General features: G+C 35.9%; 1 protein-coding gene across 1 annotated transcript in view; it reads left to right on the forward strand.

The window, feature by feature from the left end:
* Window positions 1-21,463, forward strand: part of DHX15 (DEAH-box helicase 15) — a 56,331-nt gene extending 34,868 nt beyond the window's left edge. The window contains exons 7-14 of the mRNA XM_007125554.4: window positions 7,562-7,648; window positions 8,880-9,029; window positions 9,437-9,545; window positions 10,070-10,261; window positions 13,151-13,273; window positions 17,589-17,779; window positions 19,497-19,666; window positions 20,897-21,463. Coding sequence (XP_007125616.1) covers window positions 7,562-7,648; window positions 8,880-9,029; window positions 9,437-9,545; window positions 10,070-10,261; window positions 13,151-13,273; window positions 17,589-17,779; window positions 19,497-19,666; window positions 20,897-21,014 — 1,140 coding nt within the window. The 3' untranslated portion in view covers window positions 21,015-21,463. The remainder of the gene's footprint in view (window positions 1-7,561; window positions 7,649-8,879; window positions 9,030-9,436; window positions 9,546-10,069; window positions 10,262-13,150; window positions 13,274-17,588; window positions 17,780-19,496; window positions 19,667-20,896) is intronic.
* The last annotated feature ends 2,446 nt before the right edge of the window (window positions 21,464-23,909 follow it).

Genomic DNA, 23,909 nt, shown 5'->3' on the forward strand with positions numbered 1-23,909 from the left:
AGGAGATTTGAGTTTGATACAGGCAGCTATGCTTCTATTTTTTAAGAGATGGAGATTCTGGTAGATCCCTTGAAAATAAGATTGCATTGTTTGAAAAGGTTGGAAAACCACTGGAGTCAGCTTGGCTTCTCAAAAGCCCAGCCATTTATTAGGCTATATAGAAAGCTGCATGTGAATTTTGGTACGATTCTTAATCTGGTTTTAAAGTTTGCATATTTTAAAGTGGGTATGGTTGATTACCTTCATCACCTTGGGGAGATGATTGTCAGGGATTAAGCTTATTGTATACAGGGTACTAACATATCTAGAACAGTCTAGGCCCTCGTGGCAAGTGTTATACATTTCTTGAGTTTATTCATGTAGAAAAGTCTTAGGAAATATTACTCACTTATGACTTGCTTGTCAGTCAGATTTGGAATTTATTGCTTTCTTATGTCTGTATTCTAGCCTAACAGATTCACAATTTTTTTTGCTGTATTTTTTCGATCTTTTTTCCCAACATTTTTTATGATTGTTGGAAAATTACAAATTATAAAGATATTTAAATGTATCATGGTTAACTATCTCTTTACATGGCTGTGTAAAAGTTAAATGAACCAGATACATTTTTCAAATGGAAAGAACTTACTGAAAAGATAGGCAACACCAGCGTAGTGGTATATAAATCAACAGATTGATAGGGAAAGATATTAGGTTTTGCGTTTTTCATAGATCAACAAGAGTAGTGAATATGACTTTTAAAAAAATAGTCTGATCATAGCTTCATTATGTTCAACATTGCAATTATTTTTGTCACAGTGCTGTCTCTAGAATATGTTTTAAAACATTTTCTGTTTATGTGCATTCGGAACTTTGGGGGACAGTTTTTTTTGTTTTTTAGTTTTTTTTGCGGTATGTGGGCCTCTCACTGTTGTGGCCTCTCCCGTTGCGGAGCACAGGCTCCGGACGCGCAGGCTCAGCGGCCATGGCTCACGGGCCTAGCCACTCCGCGGCTTGTGGGATCTTCCCAGACTGGGGCATGAACCCGTGTCCCCTGCATCGGCAGGTGGACTCTCAACCACTGTGCCACCAGGGAAGCCCTGGGGGACAGTTTTAAGTGATAACTTTAGTATATAATTTTGAAGTTGATTTGTTGACTGAAAAGTACTCATTCTCTGTGGAGTTTTTAATTTCACTCTTTATCAATGGATGTATATAAGAGTAGCTGTTCTGTAAACATTTTCTAGAGTAAAGAGGAGTTAGTACATCCTCCAGGCAGGTGATTTAATTTTTTCTTGAAATCATGTACACTTTGTGTATCTGCATTCGTTTTAATTTTAAAATGGTGTTTTTATTTATTTTTGAGTAAAATTGGCTTACAGCAAGATTTGCCATGTTTGTCTTTTCATGTAGTTCTCTTCATTCCATTTTGAGTTAGTTTGAGAACTATTGGGCCCACACATTAAAACTTACTTCAGGGCTTCCCTGGTGGCTCAGTGGTTGAGAGTCCGCCTGCCAATGCAGGGGACACGGGTTCGTGCCCCGGTCTGGGAAGATCCCACGTGCCGCGGAGCGGCTGGGCCCGTGAGCCACGGCCGCTGAGCCTGTGCGTCCGGAGCCTGTGCTCCGCAACGGGAGAGGCCGCAACAATGAGAGGCCCGCGTACCACAAAAAAAAAAAAACAAAAAACAACAACAACAACAAAAAAAAAACCTTCTTATCTGAGCTCTTCTTTGCTCTGTTAATACTAGTATATTGGAAATTTAGGTTCAGTCTGGTGTCAGTCCAGTGCATGGTACATTTTGTAGACTCTACAACCTAAGCCCATGGAATAGAATTAGTTGTTTGTTTTTTTAAAAACTATTGCTTTTCATGTTCTTGTAAATCCTAGGATATTTAGGAGAATTTTGTCTTTCTGAAAAGAGTGATTCAGCAGCAGTTGGATATATGTGTGATGGCCACAGATGTTGAGGGGAGGCCATTGGAGTTCCCAGGTCTTGGGCTCACCTTGGGGTCCCATCTCAGGCTTTTAATTCAGAATCAAAACTAAGGGCCACAGTGCTATTTCATCATCCACTAATGATGTTTCATTCAGCTAAAGCTATAGGATCTCTTGTTGGGAAATCATGTTATCTCCTGGCGTGAGTCAGCTTCATCTTAGAGGTTGAGAAGAGTGCTGTCATGGCCTCCCTGGATGATCCCAGGGGAGGGAGGACTTCCCTTGGTAATTGGTTCATTATTCTTTATGAGGAGAGACACATTGAAGCCCAGCATGTTTCAGGGAAAGTGAACAATTTTTATAGAAGTTTATAGAGGAGGATTCACTCAACAAATCATGTATTTTGAAGCTGGTCAGGGAAGGTGGGAGTGCCAGCTGAAAACCTGAGACTGTTGAAATGCCCTAAGGCCATGCAGTGACTGGCAGGCGAGATGAGTAAGTGACCATCAGACCCAGGGCTTGGCAGGTCCAGCTAGAATAGAAGAAAGGATTGGTGGGATTGTGGGAAAAGAAGAAGGGTAAGAATTAAGATGCACACAGGTTACATGAGGGCATGTGGGTGGATAACAGAACAGTAAGAACTGGTATTCAGTTGCTATTTTCCTGTTCTCTTTTTTAAATGCTACAACTTTGGTAATATGCTATTTATATTATAAAATAAAGAACTAGAGGCCAAGGCTTGATTCTTTTGTCATGAATTCATTAATTAAACATAACTGTGCCAGTTACTAGAATGGGACTTTCATTCAAGAGTGCTGTCACTGACTGATACTCAAAATTCATTTAAAATTACAGGGAGGGATAAATTGGGCATTGGGATTGACACGTACACACTACTATATATAACATAGGTAACTAATAAGGACCTACTGTGTAGCACAGGGAACTCAGTACTCTGTAATGACCTAGATGGGAAAAGAATCTTAAAAAGAGTGGATATATGTATATGTAAACTGTACAGCAGAAAGTAACACAATGTTGTAAATCAACCATTCTTCAATTTAAAAAAGAAAAAGAGTAACTATGACAAAGCACAAAAATAAATAAGTAAATAAATAAATAAAATTACATAGGAACATTTAGGGGTTTACAGTCTGCTTCCAGTGTGAAACAAAATACTATTTGATTCATGTTTTGGTTAAATTACTTTATATTCGAGCACGTTTTGTAAGGTAGTACCATATTTGTTATCTTACTCTTTGTATTTTATGCAAAATAGGGTTCCTAATAGGATTGTGGTAAAACTAATAACAAAACAGCTTTTCAGTACTAAAGTTTTTAAATGTAGGCTATATTAAACGTAATCTTTTATGGGCACTGGGTACTTAACTAGTATTCCTTGTACAAATAGTTACTGAGTTCTTTTTATGTGGACTTGTAACATAGCACCAATGGTAAACTTTCAAGTTTTTAACCAAGAAAGGTTGACGCCTTCCCCGGTGGCACTCTGGTTAAGAATCCGCCTGCCAACGGAGGGGACTCAGGTTCGAGCCCTGTTCCGGGAAGATCCCACATGCCGCGGAGCAACTAAGCCCGTGCGACACAATTACTGAGTCTGCGCTCTAGAGCCCGAGAGCCACAACTACTGAAGCCCGCGTGCCTAGAGCTCACGCTCCGCAACAAGAGAAGCCACCACAATGAGAAGCCTGCGCACCGCAACGAGAGTAGCCCCCACTTGCCGCAACTAGAGAAAGCCCGCGCGCAGCAATGAAGACCCAACACAGCCTAAAATAAATAAATAAATAAATAAATTGTTTTAAAAGAAAGGTTGAGAATGCAATTCATAAATTTATGTGAGGGTGGAGACTTTTACCTGTTTTGATCATGCTTGACATTTGTTCAAATATTTGACTTTAAGCTAAAGCTACAGTAGTGTTGTACATGCATGAAAGTTTACTCATCAGTAAGTCACTTGTATGCATTTTTTAACTAAGACTTATAGCTGCTGTTTTATATAGATTTGGTGTTATTAAAATCCAGCAACTGTTTTTGTTTTTATTTAGTTTTCATTAATTTTGTCCATACAAATAGCTGATTTTTCTGTAGCTTATCTTACAGAGTTTACTAATTAACATGGCTCAGAGCATACATTGCTCAATAAAAAAGAGAAATGGCCCTTGTGGAGATGGCTCTATAGTTTTAAAGAGAGGCTTAATAATACACTATCTGAAGATAACTTAGTGTGGTGCTGCTGGAACATTTACAAACAAACTAATGTCCTCACTGTATTAGAGGCCCCACCGAGTTCCCTAGGGACTAAAAATCCAAATTTGTTTAACCTAAATGCATTACTGTGTCCAAATAGAATTCAAGTAGAGCAGCTGAAGTACTTTGAAATGGAATTATTGAAATAAATCAACGTGGATTCCATTAGAAGGCAGATTATTGAGGAGGAAAGGGATAAATCTAGTTGAGAGTTTATTCTTAACACATATAATATAAAAAGATTAGAATTGGCATCGCCAGACTTTTTCTCATAGTGTTTATTCTATACATGGGGTTATTTACCTGAAATAATTCCTTTGCAAATGAGGTTTGAACACTCTTTAAGACTCTTCGGGGCTTCCCTGGTGGCGCAGTAGTTGAGAGTCCGCCTGCCGATGCAGGGGATACGGGTTCGTGCCCCATGCCGTGGAGTGGCTGGGCCCGTGAGCCGTGGCCGCTGAGCCTGCGCGTCCGGAGCCTGTGCTCCGCAATGGGAGAGGCCACAGCAGAGGGAGGCCCGCATACCACAAAAAAAAAAAAAAAAAAAAAAAAAAAAGACTCTTTGAACACTTATTGCCAAGCTACAGTCTAGAAAAGCTTATAACATATATATTCCTGTCAGTAATATGTAAGTCCCTTGACAAATTCAGTATCACTGTGTTATGACCACTTCCTAATTAGATCATGTGCCACTTAACACATCTAGAACATACTTAGGGCTTGCCTCACTCACCCCACTGCTAAGGTTCCAAGACAGCTAGATAACTTATATCATCTCATTTATTTCTCTGTTCTTTTGTAATCTGTGGGTGTGTATGTTTTATTTAGCCTTAGTTAGTATTGTTTATCCAGCTCTAGTGGTAGAGTCAGTAGAAATACCTCCCTCAGAGTTGTACAATTTGTTATATGAGTGTTCCTCTTTTTTGTCCCAAAACCCACCTCTCATAGGGTAGGTTAGGGTCCTACTCAAAAAAAAAATTTTTATCACATTAAAGCTTTTTAACCAATTTACTTTTTTAATCTTTGGAAAAAGTCTAAAGACCATGCTTCTCTAGGTCTTTTTATGCTTGTATTTCAGAGTGTGACTTTTGGATGGCAGTTGACTTTATCATCAGTAATGACATGGAGCTTGCCAAAGTTGGTGTAATCACCTGATTCTTAAACACTTGTGAAATCACACATCCATACCACCTTATAAGGCGTTGTATGATTTTGTCACACACACACCCAGAGAAAACACATGAACACCAAGTGAAATTATTTGGTGGACAAAAATTGTTTTTAAATAACTCAAAGGGTTAATCACATCAATACATTTTTTATTACATTGAGTATATTTTGTTCTATTAGAAATATGTGAAATGTATTTTTTCCCCAAAATATGTTTTAAACATCTATCTAGAAGTACAACATCTATCCATAATGGCAACCATTTTCACCCCAGAATAACAGAAAACCACAAGACCTCATGTAATCACAGGCATGTCGTTTGTGATTCTGTGTAGTTTATAAGGGCTTTCCACATTCATTATCTAAGTTTATATCTTAAAACTCTGTCTCAGCTAGACTAGTATACAAGAGTTATAAAAGGAAATTAAAGCTTGGGGGTGTTAAAACCTCTCCACTCTTACTTAGCTATTTAGGTTTGATTCCCGGCTTTGCCACCTACCCCTGCTCCTTCCACCACAACACACTGACTTTGTAGAAGAATATTAAACTCTGGTTATATTTATTCAAGTTCACCTGTTAACCTTGTTTATGCTTGCTTCAGCTCTAATTATTGAATGTGCGTGTCTTCGAAATGTTCTGGAAAATATATTTCATTAGCATCAAACCACTTATGGTTTATTATCCATTTGCTAGTTAGCAGTCTTTTCAACTGACCAATGCACAAAGGGAACGTTTTGGTCTTAGACCTGCAAGTGATTCTAAAATATTATCCTGTTAGTGATGCTCTAGTAATCTTTTTTTAGTATATATAAATTTATTTTATTTATTTATTTTTGGCTGCGTTGGGTCTTCGTTGCTGTGCGCGGGCTTTCTCTGGTTGTGAGCGGGGGCTACTCTTTGTTATGGTGCTCGGGCTTCTCATTGCGGTGGCTTCTCTTGTTGAAGAGCACGGGCTTTAGGCGTGTGGGCTTCAGTAGTTTTGGCTCGCAGGCTCTAGAGTGCAGGCTCAGTAGCTGTGGCACACAGGCTTCGTTGCTCCCTGGCATTCTAGTAATCTTTTAAACCTCCAAGATTTTCTGGCAATGTGAGTCCTTTCTTACATGTGCCTATGGGCACTCTTGTCCACGTGCTCTCTCGCTTAGGCCCAACCTTCTATTTCTAGTGCTCTTCCCTTCCCTCTTGTGGGTAGATCCCACCTTACCTTCAACAACTCTCCTAAATGCCATTTTCTCAGCAAGTTTTCCTTGTCTTCACTTTGGAAATAAACACTTTAAAAATCTTACAGCGCATTTTTGATGTCATTACACTTCCTCTCCACGTCTAATGTTTCTTTACAAACTGTAAAAGCCTTAAGAGCAGACTCTGATCTATCTTCTGTGTCAACTGCTTGCATATACAAGTATTTCCTACTTAATGGCAGCAATCTGTTCCCAAAATCAGATGTTTGGGGGAAAACAATAATGAGGATCCCATTTTCCCATTGTTTAAAAAGAAAAATTATGTAACATGTCATTCTCAAGCCCCTAATCTTCTAAAACCTGTTTAAAATAGAGCAAAACACCCACATGAAAAAACAAGCTATCATGTTAGTATGTAAATGCTTTAAACATTATTCCCTGTCAATAAAAAGTTCAAATGATTAAGTTTCCTTGTATGCAGTGACACCCCCTTTGAGACTATACACTTTACAAAACATCTACGTTCTGTTCTGATGATCTGCAAATTCTTGGATTCTAACTTGAGATTTTCATCCCCATGTGCCATTTTGTTTAAAATACTGAGTTGAGTTTTGGTGATATAAAGTTTTCCTTTGTCAATGTTGCCTGAAAATATTGAAAGATGTTACATGTTGTGTGGAGTTTGGATATTAACCAAGGAGTGTTCTCTCAGGGAGACATTCTGTGAGGTAAGCTTACATCGTTTTATCGATAATTTTCTTTTGATGCTCTTCTCCTATTTGAATAATCAAAGCATGATGTGATTGAGTTTAACCTGAAGATTTTTTGTTGAAAAAGGAAGGTACTATGATGAGCTAAATGAAACTTTGAATTCTTAAATATTAATTCATCTTTATATAGCATTGGTCATTAAAGATCAAACCTTATTTCTAGTTTATTTAGTGGGTTGTAACTGATTGTTTAGTGCAAGTTAATGCTAATCTTGTACGTGGCTGGTAGTATAAGTTAAATACTGTTTATTTCTTAACAGGTAGTTGTGTCAACTAACATTGCAGAGACATCTTTGACAATAGATGGTGTGGTATTTGTGATTGATCCTGGATTTGCAAAACAAAAGGTACGTATTTTGTACTACTTTAGTACTTTATGAATTAGTATTAGTTTAACAGTACTTATTGCTTACTCATTTAATGGCTGAAATTTACTTTTTAGAATTATTTTCCAGTTTGTGTTTCATTTTCAGACTTCTGAGATATGAACCCTTTGTGTTCTAGCTGGCTTTCCCATACTAAGCCCATGTTTAATGTTTAACCCTAGGCTTCTTTTCGGTTGCGTTGGTTTCTTTGTTTCTTTGTAGTGATGGTGAGTGTTTTGTATGTGAGTGTATGTTCATGTAAGGAGTATGGTGGTAGTAATAAATACAGGATTGATTATCATAACCCGCATATCAGTCACTCCCCAACTAAATTAGAGTTTCTATGTGCCAGGCACAGTACTTGAAAAAAAAAGTACTATGTTAACCTCTAGTTTAACAGTACTGAATACCAAGCACTTTTACCAAATGAAGTGACTACTCAGTAAATAAATAAAACTATGTTTTATAATTTAAAGATCTTTGATTGCATTTGATTACATTTTGTAAGTATAACTGGGAGAATTCATTGTACATAGTACTCAAGTTTTTGATAGAAAACTCTCCTTTAAACTGGCAGCATATAACTGACTTCTTCTGGACTAAGTTCAAAATAGTTTTCTTAATGTCCAAGGTGTTGAAATTGACAGGTTCTTTTCAGGTAAAAACCTTCAGCACAATCCACTATATAAGAGTAAGGTAAAGCTGAAATCATTTTAGGTTAGGAAGAGTAAAGATGATATAAGCTATCTGTGTGTTAGATAAGAGACTTTTCACGTTAGCTTAGGTCTCTCAGAATGCTGGAGTCAGAATACCTGAAAGAAAGTTAAGGAGTAAAGACGATGAATTTTGTTTCTGTCCCAGCATTGTTTATGGTGGTCATCAGTACTACTTTGTTTATTTTGGGGTTAGCTGTGGGCTTTGGATACTTCTGTTAGATCACAGTTTTGTGTTTAACTGAAGGAAGAATCTTTTTTTTTTTCCTGTGGTACGCGGGCTTCTCGCTGTTGTGGCCTCTCCCGTTGCGGAGCACAGGCTCCGGACGCGCAGGCTCAGCGGCCATGGCTCACGGGCCTAGCGGCTCCGCGGCATGTGGGATCTTCCCGGACCGGGGCACGAACCCGCGTCCCCTGCATCGGCAGGCGGACTCTCAACCGCTGCGCCACCAGGGAAGCCCTTCGAAGAATCATTCTTAATGTTCTTTCCATTCCAATAGGTATATAATCCTCGAATCAGAGTCGAGTCCCTTTTAGTGACAGCCATTAGTAAAGCTTCAGCTCAGCAAAGGGCTGGTCGAGCTGGACGAACCAGACCTGGGAAGTGCTTCAGACTTTATACAGAGAAAGCTTACAAAACAGAAATGCAGGTAAGGGTTTTACTGTGTCCTTCCAAGTGTGTTTGGAAGGTTAAGTTGAATTTGTTACCAGGAGAAAATTACTTCATTTACTTTATCTTGCCTTTTGGCACTATAATCTCTTTAGTTTTTCCGAGATTTATGGTGTAGTCTTACCAATACAAATCTTTGTTACAGTTCTAAGTCGAGGTGGGCAGCAACAGTAACACTTCGAACCCTATAAAGATAGTTCACAGAAAGTGTCTGATTCCCTTTTAGTCTTTTGAGTCCACAAGTGTTTTTCTCCTCTCTTTAGTCAGTGGTTTAGAAGAAATGCCAAAAGTTAATAGCTAAGGGGGCAGAGAACAGATATGTTTTGCTTTTTGGAGCAAGAGGATTAAGGAATATTTAACAGAACAAATGTTTTTGTATTTTTCTAGGATAACACCTATCCTGAGATTTTGCGTTCTAATTTAGGATCAGTTGTGTTACAATTGAAGAAACTTGGTATTGATGATTTGGTGCATTTTGATTTTATGGATCCACCAGGTATGAATTCTCAAAGCATGTTTTATCAAACCTTTTAACCAAAATGGACTCTTTCTCTGCATCCTATTCTATATATATATTAAATACATTTTACCTGTTTCTTACAATGCATCAAGATAAATTTTGTGTGTTAGCATTAAAACTAAAAGAGTCACAAAAGAGCAAATTCTTTTTTTTCCCTTCAGAATAAATAAATTATTCTGGGAGTTATTGACAGGGCATAAAAATGTGAAAATTTTCCCAATTTTTTTTTTTGGAAGAAAAGTAGTTTGATAAACACATCGTTGAGTTAACAGTTATTTAATGCACTTAGGAAGATGACGGTTTTACTACTATACAGGAAAGTTTTGCAATTTTATATCATTCATAGTTTGCTAGATCTCTGTAACTGAATTTGGTGACAGTTTGAGTTTCGAGTTTGGTCCACTGTAGAATGAAAAATGAGAATGCTTATAATAATTTGTACTTTGTCACATTTTTGCTTATTAAGGCAGCTTGTCTGTTATATTGCCATTTCCCCCTAGCTCCTGAAACTCTGATGAGAGCCCTAGAACTTTTGAATTATCTGGCCGCTTTAAACGATGATGGAGATCTGACTGAATTGGGATCCATGATGGCTGAGTTTCCTCTAGATCCACAGCTCGCTAAAATGGTTATTGCAAGTTGTGACTACAACTGTTCTAATGAGGTCCTATCTATTACTGCTATGTTGTCAGGTAATAGAGGGAAAGGAACTAAAAAAAGCCCAGCTCCTCAAAGTTTGGGTGGACTTCACTTTTGGTTTTGTTTTTTAATATTTAGTATGATAGTGGATTTTATAGGTGGTTTTAAGGGACTCATTTTGTTTCCTAAATATCTTGTAAAGTAGCTTCATAATGACATAGTATTTACAAAAGTAAATTAAGTAATTGTGCACACAGTATAGTAAAAACATGGGCTCTCTTGAGTGCAAATAAAAATCTCAATAAGAGAAGAATAAGTCTGAAGAGATTATAACTGAGTTCTTTGGTAGGTCCATCAGTTTTGCAGTTTATTGCTGAAAGTACCAGAAGAATTTTGTTCTAGTAGCTGGCACTATTAAGTGAGCCTGAGACAAAGCAAACTGTCATTTAAAGAGTGAGCTTTTTCTACATGTATAAATCGTACTGCAGTGGCAATCAAACATTTACTTCAAACTTAGTATCAAATAAATAGAAGTAGTAATATATAATTCTAGGTTTAAAATCTAACCTGATGGTAATTCTTTTACAATGGCAGGAAAACACTTGATAAAATAAATATGTCAATAGATAAAATTGCTTATTTTAAAAATTGGAACATTAAGCTGAACAAATACTATTGTTTTTAATAGCAGTAACACTTAATTCACAAATAAATAGTAACTTGGAAATTAGATTTTCCCCAAAAAAAAAAGAGAAATATTGTTAACATACAAATATACACTGGTTCTTGCAGCGAAAAATAGAAAACGTATTAAGTTTTTACTGTCAAAGTACTCTGTAATACTAGTTTCAGTACTGGGGAAAATTGACTTCCAGTCATAGAGTGGTTTATTGGTATTATTTATAATTAAATGCCTCAAATAATTCAAAATCTTACATGTAGTTAAAGGAGGAAATTTTTTAAATTTCTAAATATAAAAATTTTGGCTTAGTTCAGATGTATATTTTAATGGTGTGAATTTTTAATTTAAGAACTAGCTAAAATGTTTTTTTTGCAGAGTTATGATTGATCAGACTCAGAGCAGATGGGCAGGGCAGTATCGAATCATTTTAATGAAATTGTAGTCTCTTGCGGAGGTGGTGGTAGGTTGTTGTCTGCCTTTTCTTATATGTTGTTTTTGCTAGATTTTCCCAGTTGTAGTTAACCCAACATTTTAGTTTTTAGAGAAAGTGTGGGGCAGGAGTTTAACAGATTGTATTTGTTATCTGCCCAGTTTTTATTTTTCTAGGTTCTCTTATCAGGCATACTATACAATTACCATTGTTTGAGTTTAGAAAATTAGCCCTTTAAAAAAATTGGTCATTATGATGCAGTTGAGATCTTCCAACTACATCTCTTATTTGTAATAGTTCTACAAAACGTAGGGTTTACTGGTCATCTTTAGCACATCAAGAGAGTGAACATGTATGTGCAGCAGTTATTAAGCATGGCATTTGTGGGGGAAAATGTTAAAGCGTGAGGAAGAAGTCATGGAACTGAAACAGTTTGCTGAGCTTGTAATGCTTTGTTTTCCATTTAAAGAGTTTCTGAAGTTTTCGGGTCCTGATATAAATAGTACAAATCAGGGGCCTTATGGAGTGCTTCTTATACCCAATATTTAACTCTGGTAGCTAGTTCACATTAACTTTCACAGCTATGAGAGGTTTCTGTACTTTTACTTATTACCTTGCTTCAGTTACATTAAGCAAGACTTAGTATTTACTGTGATCATGTGTCATTGTCTCTATTTGGCTTCTTTGGAATCATTTTAAAGGGGAAACTGTATGGCAAAGAGTAATTGATACTGTATTTGATCTGTCGATTATTCCCATTATCTTCTATCTGAACTGATAATTTATAATTTTTTTTATTGACAAAGTTTTAAGAGCTTTAAAAATGTGTTCACAAAGTCCCAAGTTGTTAAGTCTTTTTATTTTCATACTGCTTTTATGACTATGGAATTGCTAAAGTGAATTAAGGAAAGTTGTATTTCAAAAAATATAGTGCACGCTTTGTATGTAACCACTTAAAGTTTTATGTGAATTAATATTGAGGCTCTAAACAAATACTGTAGTTACATATTTTGATGACCCTTGAAATAATGACCGTTTCAGACTAATTGTCAACTTTAAAATAATTGGATTCTGCTTTTATATTGAAGTCTTCAAATACAGTTTAAAAAAAGAACTTGGGACTTTATTTTCTAATCTTTTTCTTAAAATGCTGGAAAACTAGGCCGAATATTCCCAGCCTTTTTGAATTTTCTTAATTCAGAGGCGGTTTAACCTTCCACCACTACTGCTATCATCAAAACACAAGATTTCATGATATTTTTTATGTTTACATATGCTTCTGCTCACCAGTGCTAATAGTGATACCCACCAGTTGGTAATAGCCACAGCACTAGGGAAGAATTACAATAGAAATGTGGCAGTACACTGGTTGGAAAGTTGTTTTTAGCCCTGCAGTGGGCAAGTATAGCTTCATCACTTTCATAACCATTCAGCGGATTCAGTGGATGGCCTTTTAAAAAATTATATTTAGCTAAAAGGCTATTAACACCGTAATTCTGGCTATTGGTAGAGCTATCGGCACTGGTCTTTGAAATAAGTTGAGCTTTCTAGTATCTTGATGGCCTTCAGAATAGCTGTTTTGATGCCTACTTTTAGATCTAGTTAAAAATAATCAGGTACTCTGTAGCTTTGAAACCCTCTTGTCTTACAGATGTGGTTAGGTGTTGATGTACCAAATCAAGGTAGTAAACAGTCCAAGATGCAGTTGGAGGCCATCCTGCCCTGCCCTATGCTCTGTGAACTGACCTAGCTAGGCCTTGTTCCTCTATCTGTGAATGCGTGACTCATCGATATGGGCGTTTGTGTTGGGCCCATACCAACCTTGTTTAGTCCCACAGTGTTTTGTTCGCCCCACGGAGGCCAAGAAAGCCGCAGATGAGGCCAAGATGAGATTTGCCCACATAGATGGAGATCATCTGACACTGCTGAATGTCTACCACGCTTTTAAACAAAGTAAGTATAAATTAGATTTGAAGGTACTCTTTTGTCTAAATGTCACTTGCAGCATATAAGATGTTTCTTCATCTCACTTTCATTTATTATCCGTGACAACTTTACATTAGAAGCCCAGAGATCCTTTAGGAAAAAAACTCAGGCCTAGCATTTAAAATAGAAATTGCCCATCTTTTCCAGAGTTGTTTACTTTTATAATCAGGGAAAAAGCACTGGAAAGCTGGAAAATACAGAGAAATAAAGGTAAAATACTTGTATAAAATTAACCATGAACATACAGATTTTGATATACTTTTGTTTTAATTTTGCATTTTTTGTGAATGGTTTTGTATTATAGAATTATTACTGTCTAATATTTTTACTAATAAATAGCTCTTGCAAAAGAGTAAACTAACAAAATAGAAATACAGGCTATAAATGTGAATGACCATTCTCAGGCTATAAGTGGTCCATAAACAATGAGGGGGAAATTCAACTCTACTTGTAGTTCAATAAATGCATTGTTATTGAGAGGTGCCATTTTCTCACCTATAAAATTGGCAGAGGTTAAAGAAAAATAGTCTTTAGTCGTGTAGGAGTGGGTTTAGTGGAGCAGTCTTACACCAGAGCTGGGAATGTAAATTTATGTTATCTTTATGAAAAGCACTAGATTTTATGTTACCAAGAACCTTAACAAACTTAAACCCTTTGACCTAGAGATAATCTGTGAGATTTTCTTTTAGTATTCTGTCTACAGAGATGTTTCAAGTTTTTTATCCCACAGTTATCTATCATAGTAAAGGAAAATGGAAACTACCTAAATGCCCACCAGTAGAAAGATGGTTCAGTGATTTATGCTATAGCAACATGATGAAATATTCTAGCTTTATATTATGTTTTCAGAGAATATTTAGCAACATGAAAAACATTTTCCAGTGATTTGAAAACAAGGAAACATAGTGGTAATAATAGTTATTGCCAGATGCTTTTGTTGGAATGCACTATTTATAAAAATTAAATGAGAGGAAAATGTAAAGGGAAAAAAATGTGGAAATAATTGCAATAGATTGTGAAAGTATTTGATTTCTACATATCGGTAGGTTAACCTGTTGGGTGATAACGTTATCAGAGACTGATAGCCCTACATCACCCTTTTCCAGGAATTTGGTGTCTTCAGTCACTCTGAAAGTTTGTGGTTTCTGCTGATAAGAATTTAGTTTCCTAATTTTTTATATAGACATTCAAATTTTACACTCCTTCTTTTATTTGAATCTCATTTTTATTTCTCAAAAAATCCAATTTACACTCTTAAAATAGTCTGTTGACTTTGGCACATCTCTTTGGGGATAGGGGTGAATTTATTCATTCAGGGTCCAGAAGTGCTAGAGGGCCAGTATGAGGAAAAAGGACCTTAGTAGCCAGATTGCACATCTCTGTCTTACACACGAACTCTGATATGAGTTGATAGAATTGATTAATATCAGATAAGGAAAAGGTAGAGTCCTTCTCTTCTTGGATCTAACAAATTTGGGGCAGATAAGGGAGGTAAATGAAAAGTAATTGAGAAACAGATGAAGGCCAGTACATAGCTTACTTCAGAAAATTTATTTTATCCTTCTTGTGTCCAAAGTATTGGTAATGCATAATGTTAAAGACTTTATTCCCGATGGGATAGGTCAATGCAAGAAATACACTATATTCCTGTTGTGGTGCTAACTGTATCACATGCTAGTTGATAACTGTGTGACCACCAGACACATAACTTATTAACAGATTGTGATAACTGCCTTGAGAAGGAGCAGGTTCACATCCACCTTGGTCCTCAGAATCCCTTGACGTTATTAAGGGACTGTTTTAAGTGGAAATGAAAAGATTTCTGTAGGAGCAGCATGGTTTTTTAACCCTATTTCTCTCACAGGACATTTTAATTCTTTTAAAATTAGGTTGTGTTATTTTGTCATTTAAGCTTTTGATGATAACTAGCACAGCATTGTATTTGGATTTCATAATTTGCTTTGAAAATGAAATTTAAGATTTATAGTGGAACTGTGCTTTTCATTTTTACATATAAATGTAACATTACAGTATCTTATATTAGAGGAGTTTTAAGATTTAAATGATAAAATTGCTAAAGAATGCTTGTGCTTTATACACATATTTGATAGTTGGGAGCTTTCTAGGAAAATATTGAACAGTAGGTACCTATAAAACCTTTATCCTACCCATTCTAAGCAGAGGGAGTGTCATGAAGTAGAATGGGAGCATCTGCTCACTAGATAGATGATCCTTTTCTACTAAATGCTTCTCACTGCCATAGGGATGGTAAGCTGTTGGTTAGTTTTAGACCTTTTCCTCGATACGCTTTTCTTAATAATGTCAAAGGAAACAGAATGACTGGACATTTAGCCTTTAATCACTGCCACCTTTTCAAATAAGGAGAGCTATTCTAAAAACAACATCAAACTTTGATCTCCACATAATATTTGGACATTTCATATCCATTTATTGAATTTGGGGTGTTTGTGCTTGCTTCGGCAGCACATATACTAAAATTGAATTTGGGGTGTTTTAACTAATTTTTAAGTGATGCTGTGTTGTATTTGAAACATTGTGTATTTGCAAACTAGCAAATGTTAGCAAATATTTCAGATATTAGTCAAGAGGATCTATTTCATTAAAGACAATGATTGGTTACATAGTAAAGATAAATTAGTCTTTATACTATTTGTTTTAACACTTGGGAAACAACTAGATTTAAGTTATTTTGCAGTGCCTTAATTTCTCTGTGTGTTTGTGTGTGTCTGTGCTAATGGTTTGGCTTTAGATCTTAAGATTAGTTTCACTGTGAGAAATATATAGCTAGAATTATTTTAATAAAATGTTCCCATGTTTAGATTTTATTCCTCCCATTTATCAAACTATTTCTCAAAAATTTAGAGACATAGTAAAACCATCAAATACTATTTGTTTATCTTGACAACTTAAAGTTCCTGTTCTGTTACTCTTTAGTGTATGAATTCTGCGAAAAGTTTAGCATGTCAGAAACACTACACTCCAGATCAGAGTCTGCAAATGAACAACCCTTTTAAGAAGTCCCCCTTTTTATTGTCTGTTTCGACGTTACCTTTCATTAAGCACATACTTTCTTTGTTTCATCTCTGAAGATACTCAGTGCTTTGCTTTAAATGTCAGTATGTTCAGTTGGATACCTTTTATTTCTCATTCCAGGTGGGTTAATTAATGGACATTTTAACATGTCAGTTCTTCAATTTAAAGGTCATTTACTACCCCACCTATCCACCTACCCTGTTTCTGAAATGTGGCTGCATTTTGTAATGGATAAACATTTATTAATATACCTGTTGTTCCTCTGACAAACTATTAAGAATATGTATATTATAATTAGTAGAATCCTAGAACCAAGGAGAAAGGACTATGCCAAAGATTACTGTATATCACATAGCTGGAAAAGGATCATCATAGTTGTAATTTTTTAAGGAACCCCCCCATTTCACAATAACCCTCTTAGATTTATTTATCGAAGGGCCTCAAGTAAATAATGCAGTTTTCCATTGTGACTGTCTTTGAGACATAAAGATGGCACTGTGTAATATTTTACATGATGCTACATTTTGAGCTCTCTTATATGAGCATCTCTAGGTTAGTTGGAAGGATTCATCAATGGAGAAAGATCCCTTTGATAATAAATAAAATACATGTAGTGAAATTACTTGAAGTGCTTTGATATAAGCTTTGTTTATTAAACATAAGAGTGAGTGTTCCAGACATCCTTGTAAACTATGTCACTTGTATTTTAAACCACTAAGAGGTACATGGGTCAGAGTAAAACTTTTAAACACTAAGTTTGGGGTGCTCTAGCTCAGGAATAAAGAAAAGCACACAATAGTCACTTGAAGTTCATTTTTATAACTTTTAAATTGTATTTGGTAGTCTTAATCTAAGCTTGTTTTTTCTTTGAAAATGAGAAAGACATGTCATTTTTCCAAATTCTCTCAACCCACCCCTGTCAGACTATCGAAAACAACCAGGTGGATGTTTATGGCTAAATAACTCAGTACAATTAAAATAGTTTATCCAAAAACCATTGTTTTATCATTCAATAGCCAGAAACCGTAGTGCTATTTCTAATTTTGAACTTTACTCCAGATTTTTCGGAAAGTTGATAACATTGTGATTAATTTATACAAATGATGTGGGTTATTCCCTTTTGGATTATTTAGCTTACTGTTTATAGTGATTTCCTTTTTTAATTAGATAATATACCTGTTTGGATGATTCATGTCCCCTCTTATTTTCCCTCCCTCCAACTTTGTAGATCATGAATCGGTTCAGTGGTGTTATGACAACTTCATTAACTACAGGTCCCTGATGTCAGCAGACAATGTACGCCAGCAGCTATCGAGAATTATGGACAGATTTAATTTGCCTCGTCGAAGTACTGACTTTACAAGCAGGGACTATTATATTAATATAAGAAAAGCTTTGGTTACTGGGTATTTTATGCAGGTATGTGGATAATACAGAAGTGCATAATTAAAAGTTTACATAATAATGTTTGTTTCTATAGCAGCCCTTGGAATCCACGTAGACACAAAAATTCAATTTAAAAATGCCTATAAATATTGATCTTAAATTTTATGTCCAAATTCTTGAATGAACTGATATACTGAGAAGTTTTTACGTGTCTAAATTAATTCACTAAATGGCATAGTTAGTGATCCAGTTATATAGAAATCAATTTTAGGATTACTTTTTTATTAATGAAGTCTTTAAGACACTTGGTGCTGCAAAAGCCAGGCGTGTCTTTTGATATAAGTAATAAAGATGAAAAAAATTTAAAACGTTTCATTTAGCTTTGTGTTTTATATTGGAGGCTGAAGTAAAACTTGTCAGGTAAATCTAGTGAGCATTTATTTTAAGGGACTTACAACAGATTATGTTTTTTAAAATGCAGAGTTTTTCTGATGAAAACAAGTCAATCCCTTACTTGGGATGGGATTGGTTTTAGTTATCTCTTATATATCCCACTTGTTTTTTCATTATCTCCTTTGGCTCTGTCTTTTAAGCAAGATGTGGCCTGCCTTAAGGCCAGATGAGCTCAACAAATAGAATGGACTTAAATGCACTTGAGTCAGAATGAAAGTAGATTGGCTCTTTGTCTGTATTTGAAATCAGAGCAACAGAATGTTTATTGTGGCATCTTACAAGATCTTATTAGAGTTAGGATTTTCATGCCTTGCTCTCGTACTCAAGCATTATGGATTTCTAATTCTCTCTTAAGATTAAAATTTATTAGAAATAGGGCGTGCAGTGTGTGTAGTACTTGGCATCTAGTAGGTGCTTAGTAAATATTTATTGAGTAAAATTTAGTTTATTTTCTATTATGTATTATTCATTTCTATTATTCACACATATTCTTTATGTTACTAGAGTTCTAGAATTGGAAAGGACTATCTTCATCTGCTTTGGTATTTGTTAAATATTAGATGAGTGCCACCAATTGATGTGTTTGATTATAGATAATGAATCTTTTAGTAATTGTTCAGCTACCACAAAGTTGTCACCTGGCATTAAGAACCTACTCTAGGGCTTCCCTGGTGGCGCAGTGGTTGAGAATCCGCCTGCTGATGCAGGGGACACGGGTTCGTGCCCCGGTCCGGGAAGATCCCACATGCCGCCGAGCGGCTGGGCCCGTGAGCCATGGCCGCTGAGCCTGCACGTCCGGAGCCTGTGCTCCGCAACGGGAGAGGCCACAGCAATGAGAGGCCGGCCTAGCACAAAAAAAAAAAAAAAAAAAAAGAACCTACTCTAGATAGTCTAAGGCAGGAAGGCCAAATAGTATATATTAGGCTTTTTGGGCCCATTAGGTCCCTATTAAAACTATTCAACTCTGCCTGCCCTTGTAGCACAAAAGCAGCCTTGGACAAATGGGAATGCCTGTGTTCCAATAAAACTTCACTGAAATGTAAATTTCATGTGATTTCCACTCCAGTGTCACCAAATTTTTAGCTGACAGGCCTTACAAACATAGCAGTGAGTTGGATTTGGCCTGCTGTAGCTTGCTGATTCCTGCTTTTATTAGGCAGTGGTAAATATAGCCATCAGATAAAAAGCAAAAGGTGAGGCTTGCTTGTCCCTAATTATATAGGTAGCTTTACACCACTTTTGTTTTGTAACTAGCACCTCAGAAGTATTGTATTAATTTACTGGGTTTTGGTTTCAGGTGGCACATTTAGAACGAACAGGGCATTACTTAACTGTGAAAGATAACCAGGTGGTTCAGTTGCATCCCTCTACTGTTCTTGACCACAAGCCTGAATGGGTGCTTTATAATGAGTTTGTTCTTACAACAAAGAATTACATCCGGACGTGTACAGATATCAAGCCCGAATGGTAAGCTCAGCACCTTTCGTTCTAAAAGTTTTCCTTACTGTTTGCTCAGAATGGAATCTGAAAGGAGTCTTATTTTTCGTTTCACTCTGGGGAATTTGGTATTTTCATCACTAAGGTATATAGTCCAGTGTATAGTTATGGGGCTTTGACCTGATGGTATGGTTACCTCTTAAAATGTTTGCTTTGATAAGAGGACAGTGGGATTGTTGGTACGACATGGGCAGGATTTGGAGCCAAATATAAAGTTACAATTGACTGATATCAAGAGTGTCTTTAGAGCCCTTCTCTTGCTGTTGTGATTAACTCAAGTCTCCTGGTTCCAGAAGTCAGTCAGTCTTTATATTTTATCTGTCCCACTATAGTTAGCTCTCAACTATTATTTATTTATATGTTGGTGCTTTAGGAGCTAAGCAAGCATTAAAAATTATACCTCTTTTTGTGTCATTGCATATTTGATTCACAAAATGTAATCAGAACTGACTTACTTTAAGCAAAATTACCCACCCACTTCACTAGCTCACTACCTCACTCCCTCTTGTGTCCATTTTTTTTTTCCTTTTTTGCCAGAATCTATTCTATAACTTAAGATAGGAAACGTCAGCCAAGAATGGTGGGACTGAAGCACTTATTTTAGTTGATGTCACTTGCTATATACTTTGAGGCTTCTTTCCTACACTGATTTATGACTTTTGACACTTAAATTGTGTAGGACATTATCATTTTATCTTAAATGCTTTGTTGAGAAAAAATTGTATGGCTAAACGTTAAAAAAAGGTTCAGTCAAGTGTATTGTTTGGGGTATAGAGTTGTATTTATGGTTATTAGAACTTTGAAAATGAGAAGATCCAGTCATTTGAATACCAGGATGTTCCTTGTATAGAACCTTCAGTACGCTCACCTTAGAGAGGTTGGTCAAAATAGTGTTCTAGAGTGAAGAAATGAATTACCTTATGTTAATATCTTTGTATTAATGTAAAGAAAGGACTTTTTATAAGAATTTATCTTTTTTTTTAAGTTTACGGAAAGTCCACCATCAGAAAATTTATAGCTTATTAGAAGCATGCATATCAAAAGTGGTGTTTATAAGGATTAGGCATTTGTAATTTTAACATTGATTTGGATTTGTAGGTTTGCCTTTCTTTATCAGTATATTAATGAGTAATGCCTATCCCGTTAGCAACTCCAGTACTTAAATTGTTAATTTGGTAATTTTTCCCCCCTTCTGGACAGGTTGGTGAAAATTGCCCCTCAATATTATGACATGAGCAATTTCCCACAGTGTGAAGCAAAGAGACAGTTGGACCGCATCATTGCCAAACTGCAATCCAAGGAATATTCACAATACTGAATTCAATGCTTAGAACTGAAGTTATTCAGAGGACAGCTTTAAAAGATGAATGAACTCAAAAGTTCAAGTTGTGCTCTTCACGTTGGTTCAATAATGGCCTTTATTTGAAAGCTTTTTAATTTTTCTTTACAGTAAATATTCCATTCTGATTTCATAAATTAAACATTTATGCCTCCCTTTTGTGTTGACACTGTAGCTCATACTGGAAAAGTCGATCAATGTTTTGCAGTTTATTGAAAGTAGTTCTATATATAACAATGTTATAAGCATTTCTTTAGAAATGGTTGAAAATGCTTCTAAAATGTGATTATCGACCATGGTATGCATGATCGTTGTAATTGTTGACATTCCTTTTAGAAGTTGTGAAATGTTACAACTTGTGCTTATGTAGACACAATCTTCTGTCTCAGTACAGAGGCACTGACTTCAATAAAGTCTATTTATACTAATTTTGGCCACAGCACTTTGATATTTTTGTTCTAGTCTCTTTAAGTATGGCTTCTTCTCTTCCCCAGTGTGGGACTTTTTTTTTCTCTCCTTAAATTATAAGTGTACTATGATTACATATTCAGCATCTTTCCACGGGGTTGCTCTTTAAAGTAGTCGTTACAGCAGTGTTTTAAAGAACATAGCTTAGCACTTCGTTAGGTCAGGATGTGATCTAATGGGATAAAGTATGTAGTTGTTACTCAGAATTGGATCCCCAAAGACAGAATAATGAAAGGATAGTTTTCTCTTCATCTTAAAGTTTGTTCCATAAGACTGATTATTTATTATTTTGTTACCACATTTTTAGCAGATGTTTTTGTTTTACTTAGACCATTCTAAGCACTCTAGTCACAGAAACAAATGTTTGTATTAAATAGACAATAGGAAATGATATTATATTGTAGATCTCGGTCAGTTTTACTAAATTCTCAGTGTTGGGGGTTTTATGCAATGTACAAAGTAATTAGTGTAGTGTGTTAAAATGTGAACTTTCCATTCCCTGTAACAGGCCACAGACAAGTTAAAAACCCTTTTTTTAACCACAAATGACCCATCAAAGGGTCTTTAGATGCAACCCATCTTTAGGGTGTGACCCATCAAAGGGTTCTTAGTAAATCAGTTCCTTTTACTTCAAGAGTAAATACTATACTCATTAATGTCTGGACTTGCCTCTTCTCCCTTTCCCCCTCTTTAAAAATATTTAAATGTTAAATTTATAGGTTGTACATAGTTGGGATTTAAATATACTTTGAGGCATATATCTAATATGTGGTGTAAGGGAGTTAATTGGGCAAGTTCAGAGTATTTCAGGTTACTGGGATACTTCTCAGTGTAGGTAGCTGTTATTGATGCCTAGTGGTTTGAAGAGTAAATATGCTTCTGTTAAGTGCTTAATTTTGTTCCCAGGGAGTAATTTACATGCTGAAGTAATATTTTAGGTTTCATTTAAATTGTTTAAAAATTTATCCTACGTTAACTATTGGCAATATTATATGCTAGCATTTTTTTTTTTTAGGTTAAGGAAGTCTAGGTACTTGATCAGACTGTTTTCACTAAAATGGTAGGTCTTGCCAAAGTAATATATTATCTGTTAAAATTATATCACAGTATACAGTTGGTAAATCAGTTGCATATCTTTATAATTTGACCATCTATCCAATTTTAAATAGGTCTCAGTGTGTTGTATGTGTTTTTTAACCCTGTGCTTTTTAAAATCTAGAGTTCGACCATTAGGTTTTCTTATAGAGAAACAAGTTACAGAGCGATGTGTAGAACAATGTTAGGTAGTTTTTTGGCAGAGTTTCTGGGAATGGCTGGTATTGTTTGTATCTTATAAGTGATGAGTGTGCATTGGGAGTGGCTGCCTTGGAAACAGCAAACCGAGTTTTTATTCCCTATTATCATGCCTACCAAAATATTAAAATTCCCTCCATAATAATTCAGAACATCTTTTTTGAAGATTTTCTGGAGAGGTCTCCTTATCTCTCAGTTTAAAATAAGTAGAACTGCTTTTTGTTGTGAATATAGTCATTCTCAGTATCTGTGGGGAACTGGTTCTAGGACGCCTTGTGGATACCAAAATCCGTGCATGCTCAAGTCCCTTATATAAAATGGCACTGGCCCTCTGTAGGCACAGGTCCCACATCCCTGGATTCAACCAACCATGGATACGGAACCCCTAGATACAGAGTGCAGAATATGTAACATAAGGAAGGAAGACCATCAGCAAGTAGAACATTTGCCTGTAAAGTCCGAGGAAATGAACACAACTTGGGGGTATAGGGCAGGATAAAATATAAACCCTGTAATCAATCCATTTAGCTAGAATTGCAAAAATAAAAGGATTCTATGCTGGATTTTTAATATAGTATATGACTTAGTTCTAGAATTTTAGGTTTGTAAGGTACCTGCAAATAGTTGGGATTCTTTTCTGAATAATTTTAATGGCCATCCCCTTTGCTCAGATACTTCAGAGAAAAACCATTACTTTAGAAGACATCTTAATAGTTCTCTTAGAAATGCTGAGTTGAATACTCTCACTGTGACTAATTGTTTTTAATTCATCTAGAGTAAAGTTAAATAAGCCTGGCTGTTCTTCTGCATGATGCCATTTAGTTATTTGAGTGAACTGTCATCTTCCTTTATTCTTATTTAGGCTGTATAGCCTGTTTTCCTCCTCAGCCTTTCTCTTTGATACGGTTTCTAGATATCATGAATGTTCCTGCGTAACCTCTGCTGGGTATTCTCTGGATTGTAGTCAATACTCTGGTCTAAGCTGGGCAAAGTGCCATGGAACTTGTATTTCCCAGGGGACCAGACATGCCATTACTTCTGTTAATGCAACTTAAGATTACATTACCCTATATTAGTGAAAGTAGAGGAGGGGATTGTGGTCTGGTTCCAGGC

Source organism: Physeter macrocephalus, chromosome 7, assembly GCF_002837175.3.
Source record: "Physeter macrocephalus isolate SW-GA chromosome 7, ASM283717v5, whole genome shotgun sequence".
Taxonomy (NCBI): Eukaryota; Metazoa; Chordata; class Mammalia; order Artiodactyla; family Physeteridae; genus Physeter; species Physeter macrocephalus.